At 40.9% G+C, this 17,700-nt stretch overlaps 1 protein-coding gene across 1 annotated transcript; it reads right to left on the reverse strand.

Moving 5' to 3' along the window:
- Positions 1-585: 585 nt before the first annotated feature.
- Positions 586-17,495, reverse strand: RBP3 (retinol binding protein 3). The gene is made up of 4 exons (XM_032445542.2): positions 14,327-17,495; positions 7,718-7,908; positions 5,047-5,189; positions 586-3,278 (listed from the first exon to the last, which is right to left on the reverse strand). Exons 1-4 carry the CDS (start codon positions 17,372-17,374, stop codon positions 2,950-2,952), a joined length of 3,711 nt encoding a protein of 1,236 aa, XP_032301433.2. The 5' UTR covers positions 17,375-17,495; the 3' UTR covers positions 586-2,949.
- Positions 17,496-17,700: the final 205 nt, after the last annotated feature.

Genomic DNA, 17,700 nt, shown 5'->3' on the forward strand with positions numbered 1-17,700 from the left:
TCCCATTAGTAGTTAGGCCAGACTGTGATCTCACTTACTCCAGTGCAAACCTAGAATAATTCTGTGTTGCTACTCCTGATTTACATCAATGACTTTCAGATCAGTCTTGCCATGTATAAATGAGACTGAACATTGTTTGGTACTACTGCTGCCAAATGTTCTCTCTGCTTACTGAAAGATATTATGTTTTATTAACAGTTGTATGTTAAAAAATTCAGAATTCTTCTAGAAAAAGACAGGATCAGCTGTGTAATGCTTTTTGGTCTTATGTTGGTGAATTAATTGTTTCATCACTGCCTACTCCAAGGACCTGCTTTTTTTTTTTTTTTTTGCTTTTTTTTTTTTTTTTTTTTTTTTTTCCCCCCACTGTGCTGCACCTAGGTCAGATTGAAGCTGCACCAAATCTAACAGTTTGCATACTTTCATTGACTTTTGGTTGATATAAATCATCTTGAGAAAGCATGGAAAACTGGCCCCTGATAAAAAGCTGCCAAGTCTACAAATCTCATCCAATGGCGTTAGACGTGCATCATCAGAGCTCTCAGCAGTAATTGAACAGCATTACAGCATTACTGATATCAAACTGAGTCACCAGCAAATGCATTTTCTTTTCTCGCTTTCCCAACTAGATTCCAATCATTATACTTCTATTGCTCATAAGTATTTAATCACATTATTTGGCAAAGAAATGATTTGCTATTTGTGCCTGTATGGTGTAGTATTTGGTCTCTGAATGGATGACTACAGTTTATAAATGTTGCATTTGAGAACCACCATTGTGTGTATACAACAGCACAACAGATTGTGTTGAGGAAAAAGAAATATATCTGGATCATGTAGATTATTAAAAAAGCTTAAAAGACATTAGAAGGAATACACCAGTGTTTACTCATTGACTACCCCAGTCTTTTCCTTTTTAAGTATCTTTAATATTCTTCATATAGATACTGCTTCACACAAAATGCTGTATGAGTTTTAATCCATTTAAATAGTTCTACAGCACAGAGAAATTCAACAACTGGCTATTGAGTAAAAATCAGAGTACGAAAATAACTCAGAAGAGTCCAGGTTAGTGATTGCACAAAGAGTAACTGGAAAGAAAAACAAGCAGTAAAAAAGATGGAAAGTCTACTTTGTTGTTAAAACTATTCTAGTGATCACTAAAAGAGATCTCTGCAGTTAAATATTTAAATGTGATTGATTAAAAATAGGTACTCACAAATGAGCAAACAAAGAGTAATGTATAACCACTACTGCTTCTAATTGGTGGCATTTAGGGGCACCGTTTTTTCTAAGTTAACTGCCTTAGAGCTGGTATTTTGCAGAGATGAGGAATCTTGAGATCTAGATTAGAGTTATACACATTTCTAAATCACTACAAAGGGAAATGGTTAGATAGGAATCATAAGAATTTAGGGCATGGAGTAGGTTTGTTCCAATAATCCTGTTAATTGCCCTGAAATACACTATCACTTAATAACTAGTTTATTAGCAGGGCACAAAGGATATCTCTTTGTTTTCTTCTTGTCTTTGGGGCAGAGCACACAATAATCTGTTTTTAGCCTTAAGTCCATACAATTCTCTTCCATGAGTGTTGATCTGAGAACTGGGTGAAAGAGCCAATCCACTGCCCTTCTCATTCTTCATCTCTCTGCCAAACTCTAAGGGAGAAGCAGATGTGCATTAAGAGTATGGGCAGTCCTGGCAGACTGGGAAGGGTTATTTCTGATTGTATAGTTGAAACAATACAAGTGTATAGTTGTAATTACAGAGTAAATAGCCAGAGGGTATCTAAGAAAAGACTCACCAGTGCCAAGGCTTTCAGCTAATATGGGTGCTTGCCAATGTTGAGGCTCACCACAAAAACTCCACGAAGAAGCAATCTCCAGAAAGAGATGCTACCTTAGTGGTGGTCAGCCCTTAAACGGGATCTAGGAGAGGTGGAGTCAGGCTCCACTCCTTCCAGGAGCACAGCTGAATTACTTTCACCCGTGCTCCTGCAGCTGACCTGTCAGTTGCCTCAGATGGTTAATCAGAGGTTCAGGCTGTGATCAGCAGTTTCTCTTACACTGGTACATCTAATGAAGAAATGGAGAAGATACTTAAGTCTTGAAGTTTGGAAAACAAACCCTCAAAACTACTGTTCATTCTTCATTCAGATGGATAAATAAGAATGTGTACATTTTCCATAAGGAGAAGGTATGTCTTTTCTACCTCTGTGTAAATGCTTTAAGGTGGTTCACGTGCCTTCAATACTGACAGCTCAGAGGAAATCTCTCTAATTTGGAGCTAAATCTTAGGAAAAACCAGACAGTGCAATAACTAACATTTATATTTGACCACAGGAGAGGAATCCACCAATATATCCAATTATCTTAACCATGCTCAGAAAGAGCTGAGTTCCTCAGAATGGGGTAAAAAACTAGCATGTTAAAAGCAGAGTCACTTAGAACTACGTAAGGGAAGAACTCACTACTGAAATTGAACTCAAGTTTCCACTCCTTTCTAGGAGAGATGGCTTTCTTCCCCAAGGAAAAAGACTATCAAAAAGCTCATTCAAGAAATGAGATTCCATTGTGAAGTCTCCCTCTCCTGCTAGGAACTCAGATCCACTTCTGCTGTCCATAACGGCATAATTCCTGAGGCTTGTGAATTGTTTTGTGTAGCAGAAATGATTTCTCATAATGGAACAGAATTCTTGGACACTAAACAAATAGGTAACATAGAGAAACACCTGTACCCTTCTCATCCTCTCACATGCACGCATACATATATACAGCCTGTTAGTTATTTGTAGTCTCAATTTTGCACTAGTTATTGAAATTAGAACTGTCTGGCTCTGGGCTCCAAAACCCATTTTTGGTTCAGCTCATGAGAGTGCAAGTCCCTCACAGGCTCCTTGAAAATTACAGCTACCTACTTTTTCGAGAACCACATGCCCCTGTTGGGCTATCTTGAGCTGTGCAGGTGAGCACCAAGCACCTCCTTTGCTTTGATGAGGGCTGTTACTGCTGGTGTTTCCATGTGAGGGGACACCCCTTTCCCTTCCCAAGAAGTGCTCTCTGCAGAGATGACTGATCTTGCTGTGGGGATGATGATGTAGAAGTTGGTATCATCTACTTGGTATGTCTTCGGGGAATGGGACCCACCACTGGTCTGTTCCCCAATGATGAGAGCTCTGCTCAGCCTCTTCATTATGAAGACAAACTCCTCAGCAGCCCCAGCTGTCACAGCACTGGTGAGGATTATAAGTCCTTTCTGGGAGCCATACCTCTCTCCTGCCAGAAAGGACAAAAAGCATCACAAAATTTGTCCATTTTCAGAGATTATTTGTGTAACTAAGCCAGTGTTTACCTAACTTCCTCCTTGCTATTAATAAGCAAAGAAGTTTGAAAACCTACTTTGTGTCTATGGTGTTATCAAATCACTTTTTGTTCCCCTATTCCGGCCTCTACAGTACTAAAAAGACTGTCACTCTGTGTGGAGTTCTTGTGCCACCACTTTCTAATATGAGCTCCAACAGCTGGAAGGCCAGCTCATGGTTATCACTGCTGATTCTGCAGTGGCTTGGACTTCCACTAGAGCTCCTGAAGCAGTGCAATATGCAGGTGAGAAAAACAGCATTTTTTACCGTCCCAGCAGAAGTACTCAAAATTCAACCAGCAGCATCTTCAATTACATTCTCATATCTGCTCTAGGAATATGGCTGTCATCATCTTAGCCTCCAAACTATGCAGGCAGCATTTTATGAAACTATAATTACAGTGGTTTCCCACAGGCTTTTTATAGTCTATAAATGGAAGCTGTTACACAGCCTTTGTCCCAGGCCCTTCAACAAATACCCCCTTATTTTTTATGTCAGCCAAGTTGTTTCATTCTCTTACATAAACCAGCTGACAAGAGTAGCTTTCTTGCGTCATATTTTCAATATATTTGAGTACACTGAGTACTTTTTGAAGGCTTAGATCATTGTAAATATGACCAGTGTGTCATAACTGGAACTTGATAATGTGAAAGTTACTTAAAACTGCTTTAAAAATGTCACTTGAAGTTACAGTATGACATCTAGCTTTCATACTAAGCTATAAGAGAGGAGACAATAGCATGGTACTTAATTTTCACACCATTTTTGGTCTTCTCATTTCACTGTAGACTTAATATCCATTAGAATACCCTTTTCACAGTAGATATATATAATACAGAACCAGATCCAGCTCCTTTGAAGTTAATATGAGTCTGCCTGATCTCTTTGATGGGAACTGGAATGTGTCTATAGTAATCATACCCCTTAGCACAGCCCACCTCGAACTGTCTGAGAGAATAGATGGGCCCTGCAGCCTGCCACAAAATTTAACCATTTCAGTATGCTCAAAGACAGTAATTGCAGATACCGTGTGACACCTCTGTCAGAAGTGTCTCAGCTTTAAAGGGGAAAAGAATTAAAGCCAGTATTTAAGGCTGTTCTGTTCTCTAACTACACTTTATGAGCACTGAAGATCTCTCTCCCAACATGTTGCAGCACCCCTTCAACTTCTGTGGAGAATGTGGTGGGGTGTGACACATCACCAAGTGGTCCAAACGCACTCAGATGTGTTGCATTTAATGCCTCCCTTTTGCTTTTGCCATCTCTAGACAAACTGCCCATGTTCTCATCTTCTGAAAGTATCTGATAGATCACATAGGGAGAAATTGAGATGCTACAGGTAAAACTTCAGTGAGTATTGGAAGAAGCATTACTAGAAGATTAAGCAGCAAAAGATTTATTCTTGTCAGCTTCATAGCAGTAAGTCATAACAACTGTCTACTGTATTCAGCTAGAATTCTGGGAACCAGTTAATAAACTCATCCAAACATGCTACACTCCTAAGAATTATTTAGGGTAACATTAGAGACAGGGCTGAGATGCCCATTTCTGTTTTTACAGCTTGAGGTAATTGTAGCAGGTGCTTTCACCTAATGAGTTATGGTATCTAAGAACTCCCTTTAAAACACAAGGAGGAACACCTGAGATGTGAATCTACTCTGAAAAGAAATCGTCATTCTCACCTCTGAGCTGTTGCTGGGTCCATATTTCCATTACTGAGTCACTAGGTCTGTCATAAACTTTGTCCAGTAGAACCTGATGTCCTTCATCGAAGAAATATGAGCATAAGATTGGTATGGAATTGGTGTAACCTCCAATATTGTACCTTTTCAGAAATTTAGAATATTAAGAAAACAAGTGAAATTTTGTTGCAGACATTAAATCTACCTTCCAAGTACATAAGTATCCCCAGTACATATACTTAAGACTACATTTTGATGTGTTTACATTTATTTTCCCCTCATCAGCAGATACAAAGTCTCATCTAGCAGGCAGGGATTGTTACTGCCTACAATTGGCTACAAACGTAAAAAAAAACACAGAAAAGTCTGTTTTTCTCTTGATTCTGCCTGGAAAAAGCAACAACAACAAAAACAACAACAACAAAACAGAAAGTACACAATGGCTTTTAATTTACAAAGAAATATCAGACTTGTTATTCTTCTGCTTTGACTAACCCACAATGCCACTGACCTAATCATAAGGACAACGCAGCTGTCACTGCACAGTGTTAGGAGGCAGTGATCTGCTGAGTTACTGCCTAAACAGCCCAGTCTTGCCACCTCTACTAGTGGTAACAGACTGGCCAAGGTAGAGGAGCACTGATATATGTTGTCTTCTTGCTGCAGTCATCTCTCTCCAAGAGGATTAATTTGACTGTCAGATGTAGCCAAGAAGTCAACATGTCATCATGCACTTTGAAGAAAGGAAAGAGGTGTTTTAGGTATATTTTCCCATGTAACCTTATATATACACTGCAGTGCTAACCTTGTGCAGCTGGCTGGGCAGCAGACAGAAGTATGCACCCAGAGAGAAGCCAGGCAGCAAGATGACAGAGCAGCTGCCTGCCCTGCAGTGCATGCCTTACAGAATTGAGCTGGTGAAGTCGGGAAGATTTTGAAGGAAAAGCAAATATCAGACATCTCCCTACTCTGAAAACATCAGTTTAGAGGCTTCTTCAATTATCAAACTTCTTGTCAAGAAAAAGAGACATGGCTGATGATGAACACAAGAAACATTTTGACAAGACAATAGAAATAAAGCAATGCTGGAGAGCTCTTCCTGGGACTCTTCAGGGCAGAAAAACTGCAGGAACTTCAGTCAGTGATAATAACTGAGCAGCTGTGAGAATATTAGCTCAACTCTTTCAGTCAAGTCCTCCATTCACTACAGAATTCTTGTGTGTCACTGGGAAAGATGTATAGTTTACCAGTGTCTTTGTTCTCTGTGCTGTGATAATTAAAAATATGGAGTTGGTGAGTAGCCAGGGAGGGGAACTTGTAAGGTAAGAGACACTGTGTATTACAGTTGATCCTATGCAAAATTGGAATTATCATTTATGCCTTAAAATAATCATGCTGATCCAGGTGGAGTCTCAAAATGTAAAATGCATGGGGTTCTTTTTATATGATTTCAGAGACTAAGTCTTCTTGGTGCTCTCAGATGTGCTTTCTCAAAGGCTAGAAATAAGATAAAAATAAAAAACAAGGCAAGCAAAAAAAAAAAAAAATAAGAAAGAAAAAGGACTATACTAAGACCATTTAGCATCTGGGACATGGCATCATTGCTGTTTTGTTGGCTTCGGCATGAGCACTGAATTGAAAGAAACCAGGGCAAGAAAAGGGAAAGTCCTGGTCCTATTTCTAGTCTTTTTAAAGATAGTGATATCTTTGCTTGAACTGATTTCAGTACCAGGTGATTTTGATTGACTGTTATGCTGCCTCATCTGGGAGCCGTACTCATCTTTTCCTGCATATGCTGCAAATCCCAGAAGAAAATTAAGAAAACTGACAACTTTAGAAAGACTCATTATAGCAATAAAAAGAAATTGTTCCAGCATTAAAAACAGGCTCTTACAAATGCCTTCTTTTTAATTGTTATTTATAATGTTTTGGGCTTACAAACTTTAGCTTGAAACCAAAGCAAGCGAGTATACTACAGAAATATTTTATGGGAAATGTACCCTTCTGGTATTCATCTGCACTGACAGCTGACAACAAATGGATGTAGTCTTCTGGCTTACTAATTTTGGAGCACTGTTGTCACACTGGAGCATCCAACACAATCCCAAAAGAGAAGGCACAGGACTACTGCACAGCAGGGTCTAGGAGTGCCACAGCATCTTTCAGGCAAGACAATGCCCTCGGGCCACCTTTGTGCACAAGGGTCATTCCATACAAGGCTGACTGTACGGCATAATTTGGCACTGCATACATGGCAGTCTAGATGCTGCAACAGACTTATTCATGGTCTGTTTGTTTGACCATTTGACTTGACCACTGCCTGCAGTGAAATATTTAATTAGACCGTACATATATAATTAATACAAGGCACATGCAGAGTTAGATTAGAAAGAAATCAGAGAAAGAAAACAGATGTGAAGCCCAGGATTGTGTCCTGCAGCATATCCCCTAAATTTGCCTATTTTGTTTTAAACATCACAAGTGATAGTACAACTTCTCTTGAGATATACTTCCAGACAGTTATTGTTGTCTTTGGCTGATTTCCTTTTTTCATTTAATTCCAGTAATGTTACTCTGTAAGCAGGACAGTAAGCCATGTAAAGCTAATTCACTGTTACAAATAAAATACTGTTTTAAAAGAGGTTTGGTTATTTGCCATTCAAAGGCTTACCTCATGTCTATGATTAATGCGTCTGTGTGAACAATTTTCTTCCAAACATGCTCTACCAGTAGATCAGACACCTGGTTTAGAAGTTCACAGTCTCCAAACATATCAAATCTCAGATAGCCGACGTTGTTTTCGAATACATTTGTGTGGAATGAAAATTTAATCAGATCTTCAAAAACTTCTGGGGAAGGGATCTGAAAGAGTTTGGAAAAACAAAACAAATCATTTGCTGGCACTGATAGCTTGGCACAAGGTTTAAAAGGAATTTTGCAAGTCAGGATTAGTCCAGGTGGGACACATCTAGGAAACTGACCAAGTCTGAAGAACAATAATGTAACAATATTAAAACTTCTGCATGTTTAACTTAGTTTAGAATTGGCTGCTTTTTGCCCAGTATAGAATGCCTCAGTAGTGGATCAGGCCTAACTGGATGCCTAACTGGATCAGGCCTTCATTTGTCAAGTCTCAGTTCACCATTCAAAAATACAGGAATTTCCTTGGGCCAAAGAGAAGGAAAAAGCCACAAAAACCACCCCAGACCTGCAATCTAAGTCCTTATAACAGATCTGCCACCCAAGTCCTTCTGTTTCCTCTAACAGTTCTTTCTAAGGAAGGGATTTAGGGATTTTTTAGTCTCTTGTTTGGGCTTAGCTGACAAACAGCTGCCGGCTACAGGTGAAACTGGCTCCAGCCACTGATAACAGGCCAGTCCCTGTGACAGTGAGGGACTTCATGTTTTGGGCATGTGCTGGCATGATAATGAGGTAGACATGTGTTAAGTCTTTTTATATGATGGACTTGTGCCTGGAATTTCACATGTTAAGCTGCGATTTATTTCATTTTGTTTATCTGGATGTTATTAAACAACAGACATTTTTTTCATAGCAATGCATAGCCAACTAATAAAGTTGTTCTAGTAACCCTATATTATTTGGAAACAAAGTCTGCTGCTATTGCCAAACTTATGTTTTGCATGCATATTTCTGAAAACTGAAGACTCTCTAGCTTAAGAAGGCTTTGATAAATACATTACTTATATGACCTTCTGCAATGTGGGCTCTCCCCCTCAGGGTCTTTGTGAAAATGATTGTATACTTGCTTTCTAATTAGTTTCTTTTTCTGCTATAGCTCATCCCCAGGCAATAAATAGCTTTACAAGTGACAAGAACAAAGAATCAGTAGTACCACACGGAAGGTGCTCTCCCAACCTGCAACTTGGGAGATGTTTGTACTTGATGCAATTTAAGCACATTACCTTTAACTTGGGGAGTATTACCTACTGTATCACACTTCTAGCTGCCCTTAGCTTCTTTAACAATAATTATATATGCCAAAATCTCAAATGTTAATTCAAAAGTTTTGCTAGCCAATAGTTGTTGATCTAATGCTGAGAGCAAACTCAACTGAGACCTCTTCTGTACTTTCTTTCTCACTGTATCTTGTAAAAATAACCACTGTATATTGACTGTAAACATATAAGTCTGAGCTGCTGAGTTTGTCATTTCCAATTCAGTTCCCAGTGACAGCAATGCTACTTGATCTGCCCACTGTACTTTGATTAACAAATCACAGTTTTGAGGAACATATCCAGCATGCCCTGCATTGTTCTGACAGAGCTTATTTCTAGTTCAGAGGTACTGGTCCCCTCAGGAGGAAAAAAAAAAAGTCATCGCTTGTTGGTAACACATAAATAAAATTGATGTGGTATTCTCAGTCACTTACTAATGATATTTTACTTGAAAACTCACATTTCTTACTTCTCTTGTAAAATAATTGCAAAATGCTCAACCAGAAGCACAATGATCAAGAATAACCCTTCTGTCTATACCTGGAAATATTTTTTTTCTACTTGCTCTTTATGGCTGTAGAAAAATGTTTCAAAATACATCTATTCCAAAAGCTCCAAAAGGAAGCCAGACCAAAAGCACACGGAATGCTCTTAAAATAACAACAAGAAAAACTGTCCTAATTTTTAAGGAGGGGAGAAGGCTGGGACTGACATTACAGTGTTACTATCTTGGAAAACTGCAGGTTCTTGACACTGGCACACAGGCTGCATGCAGCTGGTATCTCAGGACGCGAGCCTACTTTCACAGACCAACAGCGTAATTTTCTTTGGAAGGCAGGGCTATGTTTGCAGGTCAAGGACAAGCCAAGACAGGATGCAGCTGAGACTAAGATCCTGCTGCTCAGTTAGGCAGTGTTTACACACAAATGACTTGATGGTTAAATATAAACCCTCAGGTGCCTTAAGAACAGTATAAGCAATGCAGCTAGACTAAAGGACCTCCAAGCTAACATCACTTAATCCAAGAAGAAATTCTTTTGGTTAACTATACAGGGTGTCCAGCTCTATTCTGCAGTTACCTTCTGTGTGTATGTGGCCTAACCAGAACATGTAGTGTGACACAAAGTAAGACCTGAATTGCTGCCCTGGGAAATATGCATGGACTTTTATCACTGGCTAATACACCAACCACAGGCAAATGTCTTTAACAGCTGCAGCTCTCTTCCCTTCTTTCTCCCCTTTCATCTCTTCCCTAAGCTGTTTTAGCTGTGTAAAAAGAAACTGCATTTTCATAGTAAATTTCATGCTGGCCACTGTAGTGTAACTCTTAGCTCTGTTAAGGCTGCTAGTGCTGCCAGCCTCCAGATCAAAATACTATCAGTTAACCTTGTGCTGCTGAAAACCCAAAGGCTGGTTTAAGAACCATGAGATCTGGAGGCAGGTTGGGGACATCACTTATTTCTTTTTCAGAACAACACTGGACATATTTGTGCACCCTCACAGTCTGAAAGGAAACCACCTAGCCTAGTAGGTTCCTCAGCTCAAGATCTAAGGAAAATCAGCAGTCTCCCTGAAAGCTGATTCTCACTTGCTCTCTAAAACTTCCAGTAACAGAGATACATGTTCCTCTTCGGGAAATCCAGTGTAGTATGTCTCTAGCTTTACAATATATTCCTTTAATCTCATGTAAACACTCTAAATTTACTGCTTTTTGCAGTTTAAGTGCATTACATCTTGGCCCGTTCAACACAGATGAGGAAACAGATTATTCCCTTAATATTTAAAAAAATAAATCACCTCTTATCTCTCTGAAAACTGTTTTTGCGTATCCTGTTTTCTTTTCTTTTGAATAAACATCTCAAATCCTTTAAGCTTTTCTAAGATAACTCTTGCCCACTCTTCTCTTTACTTACATTCTTGTTCCCTGGGCTCTCCTCACTTGAGTCACAACTCTACAGAAAAGCATTCCACAAGAATGGGTACTGTGCACTCCAACTGAGGCTTCATTAGAACTGAATGCAGCAGAAGGCTTTGCATGTTTTACTGATTAGATTTGTGCTTATCCATACCATTTTCATGACGATTATTTTTTACTGCAGCAACTTCAGTCTGAGAAATTGTGTTCAGATCGTGAACTCCAAAGGACCCATACACTTTTGCACAGAGCTCCTTCCAAACAACCCATTTTCCTCCCAGAGAAATGAAGTCAATTACCCTCACTCTAAAAAAAAAAAAAAACTGTAAAAATCCTGCATGTACATTTTTAACCCCATCCATCCTTTCATAGATAAGTTCTCCAAGTTTTCCAGAACTGTGGCTTTGAATCCTTATTCTGTCCTTCACTGAGCCAGTATGGAGAAGTTACTATAAGGAAGAGCAGAAATACACTGGAACAGCTTTCTGAGAAGGATTAAAAGAGGTTACTTAAGGCTGTCAGTCCACACTGGGAAAGCACAGGACAGAGTGAGAAGCAATACTTTCACCCTGCAGAGGGCTGCTCAGCACAGCAGCACACTAGCCTGCTGTGAAAACAGGTAGCTTGTAACATATACATTGCAAGCCAGCCAGCAAAAGCTTAAAGCACAGTTATTTTCTAGACTGGAATACCCTAGAAGATTACACCAGAAAACATGATTCTCAGCTAAGTTTTGAGTTTTCATCTGGCATCCATTGAAAAATCCATAAAACGAATGGGCAAATCTACTTTAACATTGATGAAAACGCATTAGAGAAGCATGGGTCTCTTTTGAGGCTAGAATAGCTACCAAAGGAGTAATCATTCCCTCAAAGAGCTTTGCTTTACACACAAAAGTCTATTCTCAAAAACCATATATGCAACATTTGCCTCTAGGAAATCTGACTTGGGAAAGCAGCATTTATGCAGCAGAGATCTCCAGCTAGCATTGACCTTGCTATTGTCATGGAGGAGACGTATTCACTACCCACTATTATGCTTCAGCAGCTCTTCTAGTGTAGCAGATGTAAAGGTCTACATGCATTTCACTTGTCTGTCTCCCATGTCCCATCCCATCCCGTCTGCATTTATTCATCATCACTCCCATTTAATTGTGTTGGATCTGCTTCGCTATCAAGGTCATTATCAAGAAATCCCACTATTAGGGGGAAGGGTGGCTGGAAGGCTGGTAGCACAAGAGAAAAAGCAGCTCCTCAATTTTTAAGGAGTGAGCATAAAACAGATTAAAGGGCCACTGTGTTCCTGTTTAAAACTGTCCAAAAAAGATGAATTTATAATTGCATTTAATGCTATTATGTAAACGTCACAGTAGTCTAAAGTCTTCTGCTCTCTGGGATATTGGAATGGAGGATTTCTGAAATGATCCACAGAAAGCATTCCTTCTGGCTCCACAAAAGCAAGGCAGAATCAATCACCCCATAAGGGGAGTCAAGAAAGGACAGGGACACTGTGAGGGGAAAAAAGGTGAGGAAGTGAAGGTACCTCTGCTTCCCAAAGGTCTGTGGATACTTCTTCTACCACAATCTTAAGGAACAACGCTTACTTTAAATTTTAGTTCACTCACATTCTTTTGCCCCCGGACATCTCACTCAATGGTTCTTTCTGGTCTCTTGTCATCCCAGACTCATCAATTTCAGTAAACTGGGAATACCTCCTCCTTTGACTGCTATTCTAGCCTCATAAGAGACCTGTGCTTCTCTGTTCCCCATGAAGAAATCTCACTTTTGTTCAGATTTTCACTCACACTGCTATGATTTCCTTCATATGGATATACCCACCTGACCTTTTCTAACCATTTTGCTTGATGGAGTTGAGGTAAATGGTGATATTAATTAGTTTAGTTACATTTTTTCATTAGCTCTATCAGGATTAGAATTCTGCATCATGTGAAAAACAGGAGTTTTCTACATTATGTTCTCAACATTCAAGGCACGAATAAAACAATTTTTAATCAGTGATAATAGATGACAATATCCATTAGGAAGCTTCAGAGAATTTGGTGACTAAGTTGCAGGTTAGGGATGCATACCCACTATTTGTCTGTTAACAATTTAGCAGGAAGCACTGGCAAAAATCCCTTTAGAGAGAAGTTTCTTTTTTAAACACCCAATAAATGTAGGAGAGGGAGAGAACGATGGAATAGAAAATGCAATCCCTTAATTAATGATTTCCATTAAGCATTCTTTTTTTGTTATTGCTTGTTTTTATGATTTTGCTTGGAGGTAAAAAATGGAGCCAGCACTTTTTGATTAACAAACCTGAAAAAAATGCTCTCCTCTGAAAATGCTTAGATTTTATCCCTGACCTTTGTTTTGGAGATAATAACACAAAGATCACACTCACCTTAATTCATGCATGCCTAAAAACTTCAGAGGGTGGAAGCCCACACATTTCCTCCCCCAGGAAACATTTAATAGTTACCTGACACTTAGTATACTCTGGTTCACTGCAAAAGCAAATGCATTCCCTTCAAAAATGTAATTTTATGGGTCCCTGGGGAAACGACGTCTCTGTTAGATGCACTGGAGCAGTAGCCAAAAAGATGCTAACTCCATCCAAGAAAGGGATCAGGTTATCCTAAACCTCCCTTTAATCTGAACATGGAATTATAACTAGTGCTCCTGGGAGCTCCCTCTAGCACAACAATGAATAAGAAAGATTGCCAAGGCAGACCAGTGTATAAATAGGCAGGCTCAGAACAAAGCACAAACTGTTATGCAAACCAAGCAGCAAGAACAAAAGGAGATTATTAAAAATCAATTTCCCCCCCAGGGTCACCTAATTTCCTCCCAGATACTTCTTCCAAAGTATTTCTAGCTCACTTGGAGACTACCTTATGCCGTGCATGAGATACAATCAGAGCAACTTTTCACCACTAGTACAAAAGGGGAGGCTTATTCTGGTATAAGAGAGTTAAAATAAGACAGTATGGCAATTTTTTTTTATATATAAAGATTCACTACAAGATACATAATTGTATGCTTTGAAAGCATATGCACTTACTCTGGACCAACTATGTTTTTCCTCAGGCTGCAAATTCACTTTCTAATCAGTAGTTTTTTGTGTTAATTTATTACAGCTTGAAAAGCCATAGTACTTTTCTGTGACTGGAAATGATGAGGTATTTTCTCTCCAATATAGAAGCCCTGCATTAGAATCTTTACTTGTGGTAGATGGCTGCCGATGGAAGTTCACAGTCTGAAGGCTCCAGAATGCATGGAACCAGAACTACTATCTACTACCACAAGCTGCTACCCTGGCTTGTCTTAGAGTCAGAGGGAGTTCAGTGCTCACTCAGGCACTGACATCTAGCTGGCATAAATATAGCTGAGTACAAAAGAAACAGTACCTGTTTTGGTACAATCCCTGGAATGCTGTCTTTGGCATGTTCAGGAATGTAGAGTATTTTCAGGTGTTCATCATCAGAAAGAGCTTGCAAGATTGCAGTCAGCTTCCTGGCCAGCTCCTTTTCTGAATTAATCCTTTTGTAATTTTCATTGTTGACACTCTTGGTGAGGTTGGATGCTATATCAGTCCCAGTGTCTACAAAAGCATAGTTTTCTGCCACAAGCCTACCCACAGTTTGCACCATCTGGGGCACCTGGGCACGCAGGTTGGCAATGTGCTGAGCTACAGCCAAGGCTTCGCTTGCTTGAATGGTGATATGTGGCTCTGCTCCAGACACACTCCACACTTTGCCAGTGACTGGGCTGAGCACCACTTGGCTAGGGATGGAGGCATATAAGGAGCTGTTGCCAACTTGGTAAATACCCACTGAGAGGGAACCACCTACTGTGGGCTCACCAATAACTGTGGCCCGATGTAGATCCTTCATAGAACGAGTGAAAGCTTCAGCTGCTGAGCCACTCAAATGGCTTGTTAAGATGTAGATGTCCTTCAGGGAGCCATATCTCTTGCCAGTAACCTTGGGGAGAGTCCACACCTCTGTGCTGTGGGAGGTGCTACGATCAAAGACAGTATAGAGGTGTTGACGAGGTTCAGGCTCAAAGAAATAGGAGCACAGTATTGGGACAGCAGTGGAGTAGCCACCTGTATTGTATCTCATGTCAATAATCATGGCATCTGTGTCAACCAGCTTGTTCCAGACCATCTGCACCAGCTGAGGTCCAATTGCTTTTACAGTTTCTGCCTCAGCCATCATATCAAAGCGAAGGTATCCCAGGTTGCCAGGCAATACCTCAATTTTGAAGAGTGCCTCAATGATATAGCTGAGTTCCTCTGGGCTGGGAATCATGTTGGGAAGCTGTTCTTCTGGTGTTGGTTCCACATGGCTGTGGAAAACATGAAGGCGATGATCTCCTGATGCCTCCTGCAAGTCACTGGTAAGCTGGGAAGCCAATGTCTCAAAGTCTACAGCTGATCGATAACCTCCTTGAACTCGTTTGGTGTTGAGCATAACACTGGCCTTTTCAGCCACTTCTGGGATGGCATAGTGAGCCTCTAGAAGTTGCCCAGTACTCTCCAAAAGCATCCCCATTTTCCTGTGAAAAGCTAGCACCTCTTCCGCCTTCTCCAGTGCATCCTCAGCCAACACTATGGCATCAGGCACAACACCTCCACCCATCCAGCTTTCCCCATGGTTGTCAATGAAGGTGATAACTGGGACTGTGATGGTTAGGCCACGGGTTATTCCTTGCTCAGGCTGCAACAGAGGGAAGGTACGGGTATGTGAGAGGCTACCTGCTGTGATCTCACCGATCAGTGTGGCACGGCCAAGTGACTGCATGAGGTAAGCAAACTCCTCAGCAGCTGTAGCAGTGTGGCGGCTGGTGAGCACGTAGACACCACGCTGAGCTCCGTAGGGCTGGGCCAGTAGTTCTGCCTGGCTGTTATGCTCTTCTGTATGGTTGGTGCGCCTGTCATAGGTTGTAAAGAGATGGACAGGGCCAGCAGTAGGATCTTGGAAGTAAGAGATTAACACAGGCACAGCAGAGGAGGAAGGGCCACCAGGGTTGTAACGTAGATCCATGATCAGGTTCTCCGTATTTTGGAGGGGCTCCCAAACTTTCTTTACAATGTAAGGTCCCAGCTTAATAAGAACAGAGGCATCAGCAAACTCATCAAAGCGCATATAGCCCACATTGTCTGGCAACACTGACACCTTGAAGACAGTATCCACCAAGGCATGCAGCAATTGCTCATTATCAGGCAAATTGGCTGCCATTGCAATCGGCATTTCAGCAGGAGGGGCAGCAGCTTCACCAGGCATCATGGCTCGGACCAACAGACGAGGGTCCTCAGATAAGGTCTGCATCTCACTGTTGAGCTTGGCGGCCAGGTCCTCTGCTGACTGCACAGAAGAGAAGTCAGAGGTAGCAAGGTGCCGCAGCAGCACTGGCACTCGCTCCACTAAGCTGTAATTGTCCTTTAATATGTCTGTGAGACGACTTAAGGTGCCAGGCACAGTTCTGCGCACTGCCAGAATGTCCAAAGATTTCTGCAAAGCTTGCTCTGCCTCAGAAGCCACACATGGCATCACTCCACTCACCTCCCAGCTCTGTCCACCCCCACTCAATGGGCTGACAGATCGCGACACAGGAACCATCATATAGAAATTAGAAGGACCAATACGTAACTTCTGGATGTCCAGAGAACCCCCAGCTGTCTTCTCCCCAACAGTGATAGCTCTGTTCATGTGCTTCAGGATGTAAGCCACATCTTCAGCCACTCCTGTGGTGTGTTGACTGATCAAAACAATGACATCCTTATCTTTGCTGTATCTCTCTCCCAACACTTTTGGCAACGTCCATATCTCTTCAGTGGTGTTGGAGGGCCGATTGTATACAGTTTCAACATGTAGCATCTTGTCTGCTTCATGCAAGTATGAGATAATGAAAGGAATTCCAGAGATCTGTCCTCCAGTACTGTAACGAAGATCTATCACCAAGGCAGATGTATTTATCAGTGTCTTCCATACCTTGTCCACTAGAAAAGCTCCAACTTTCTCCACAGCTTCCTGTCCTATGACATAATCAATCCTCAGGTAGCCAACATTTCCCTCCAGCTTATCATATATGACTACATGCTCAATAAGACTCAGGAGTTGTTCCCGAGTGGGGTAAGTTTCAGCTTCTTGTTTAGGAGCTGCATGAGCTGATGGCTCATAGGAAATTACCAGTCTTGGATCATTCAGAGCACCCTGCACTCCAGCTGTCAAGACGTTGGCCAGCATTTTTGGATCAGAAATGTCCAGGATCTCCCCACTCTTGATGGCTCGCTCAATGGCTTCTTGCATCCCCACCAGGTTTTCAGGATAGCAGTAGTTATCCAGGAGGACTTTAGCCATGTCCAACACGAGGGTTGGCTGAAATATTTCCTCAGCAGATACGCTGAACACGATCAGAACAGAAAACAGAAAGAAATGTGCTCCAATCATTTTGTACGGGTTATAAAAAGAAAATGTACTTAAGGAAGTCAAATGCTTTTATCTGTCAGAGAGATCATAGTTCTCTCTCTGTCCCTCTGTGAATCAAACTGAAACCTCTGCATAGAATGCAGGTTCACCAAACAGATACAGATCTTTTATCTGCATTAAGCCTTTAATCTCATTAAAACAGAATGCATCATCCAAAGCGCACCAATAGATGAAGTTCAGCTTCTTGCTACTGTACAGACATCTTACAAAACAGTAACAAACTTCGATCATCAAGGAATATCTTTCTGGCAGTTAATTGTTTTGAAAAAGGAATACATTGTTTGTTA

The sequence above is a fragment of the Coturnix japonica genome, chromosome 8, assembly GCF_054131305.1.
Source record: "Coturnix japonica strain WE chromosome 8, WE-NBRP24, whole genome shotgun sequence".
Classification (NCBI taxonomy): Eukaryota; Metazoa; Chordata; class Aves; order Galliformes; family Phasianidae; genus Coturnix; species Coturnix japonica.

Bases quoted from the DNA above. Each gene is read 5' to 3' on its own strand.
- RBP3 (XM_032445542.2), bottom strand. From the start codon at position 17,374: ATGATTGGAGCACATTTCTTTCTGTTTTCTGTTCTGATCGTGTTCAGC. The intron at 7,909-14,326 runs GTACTGTTTCTT...AAACTCTTTCAG, and splicing joins CAGGGATTGTACCAAAACAG to ATCCCTTCCCCAGAAGTTTT. The intron at 3,279-5,046 runs GTGAGAATGACG...CCTTTCTGGCAG, and splicing joins GACCCAGCAACAGCTCAGAG to GAGAGAGGTATGGCTCCCAG.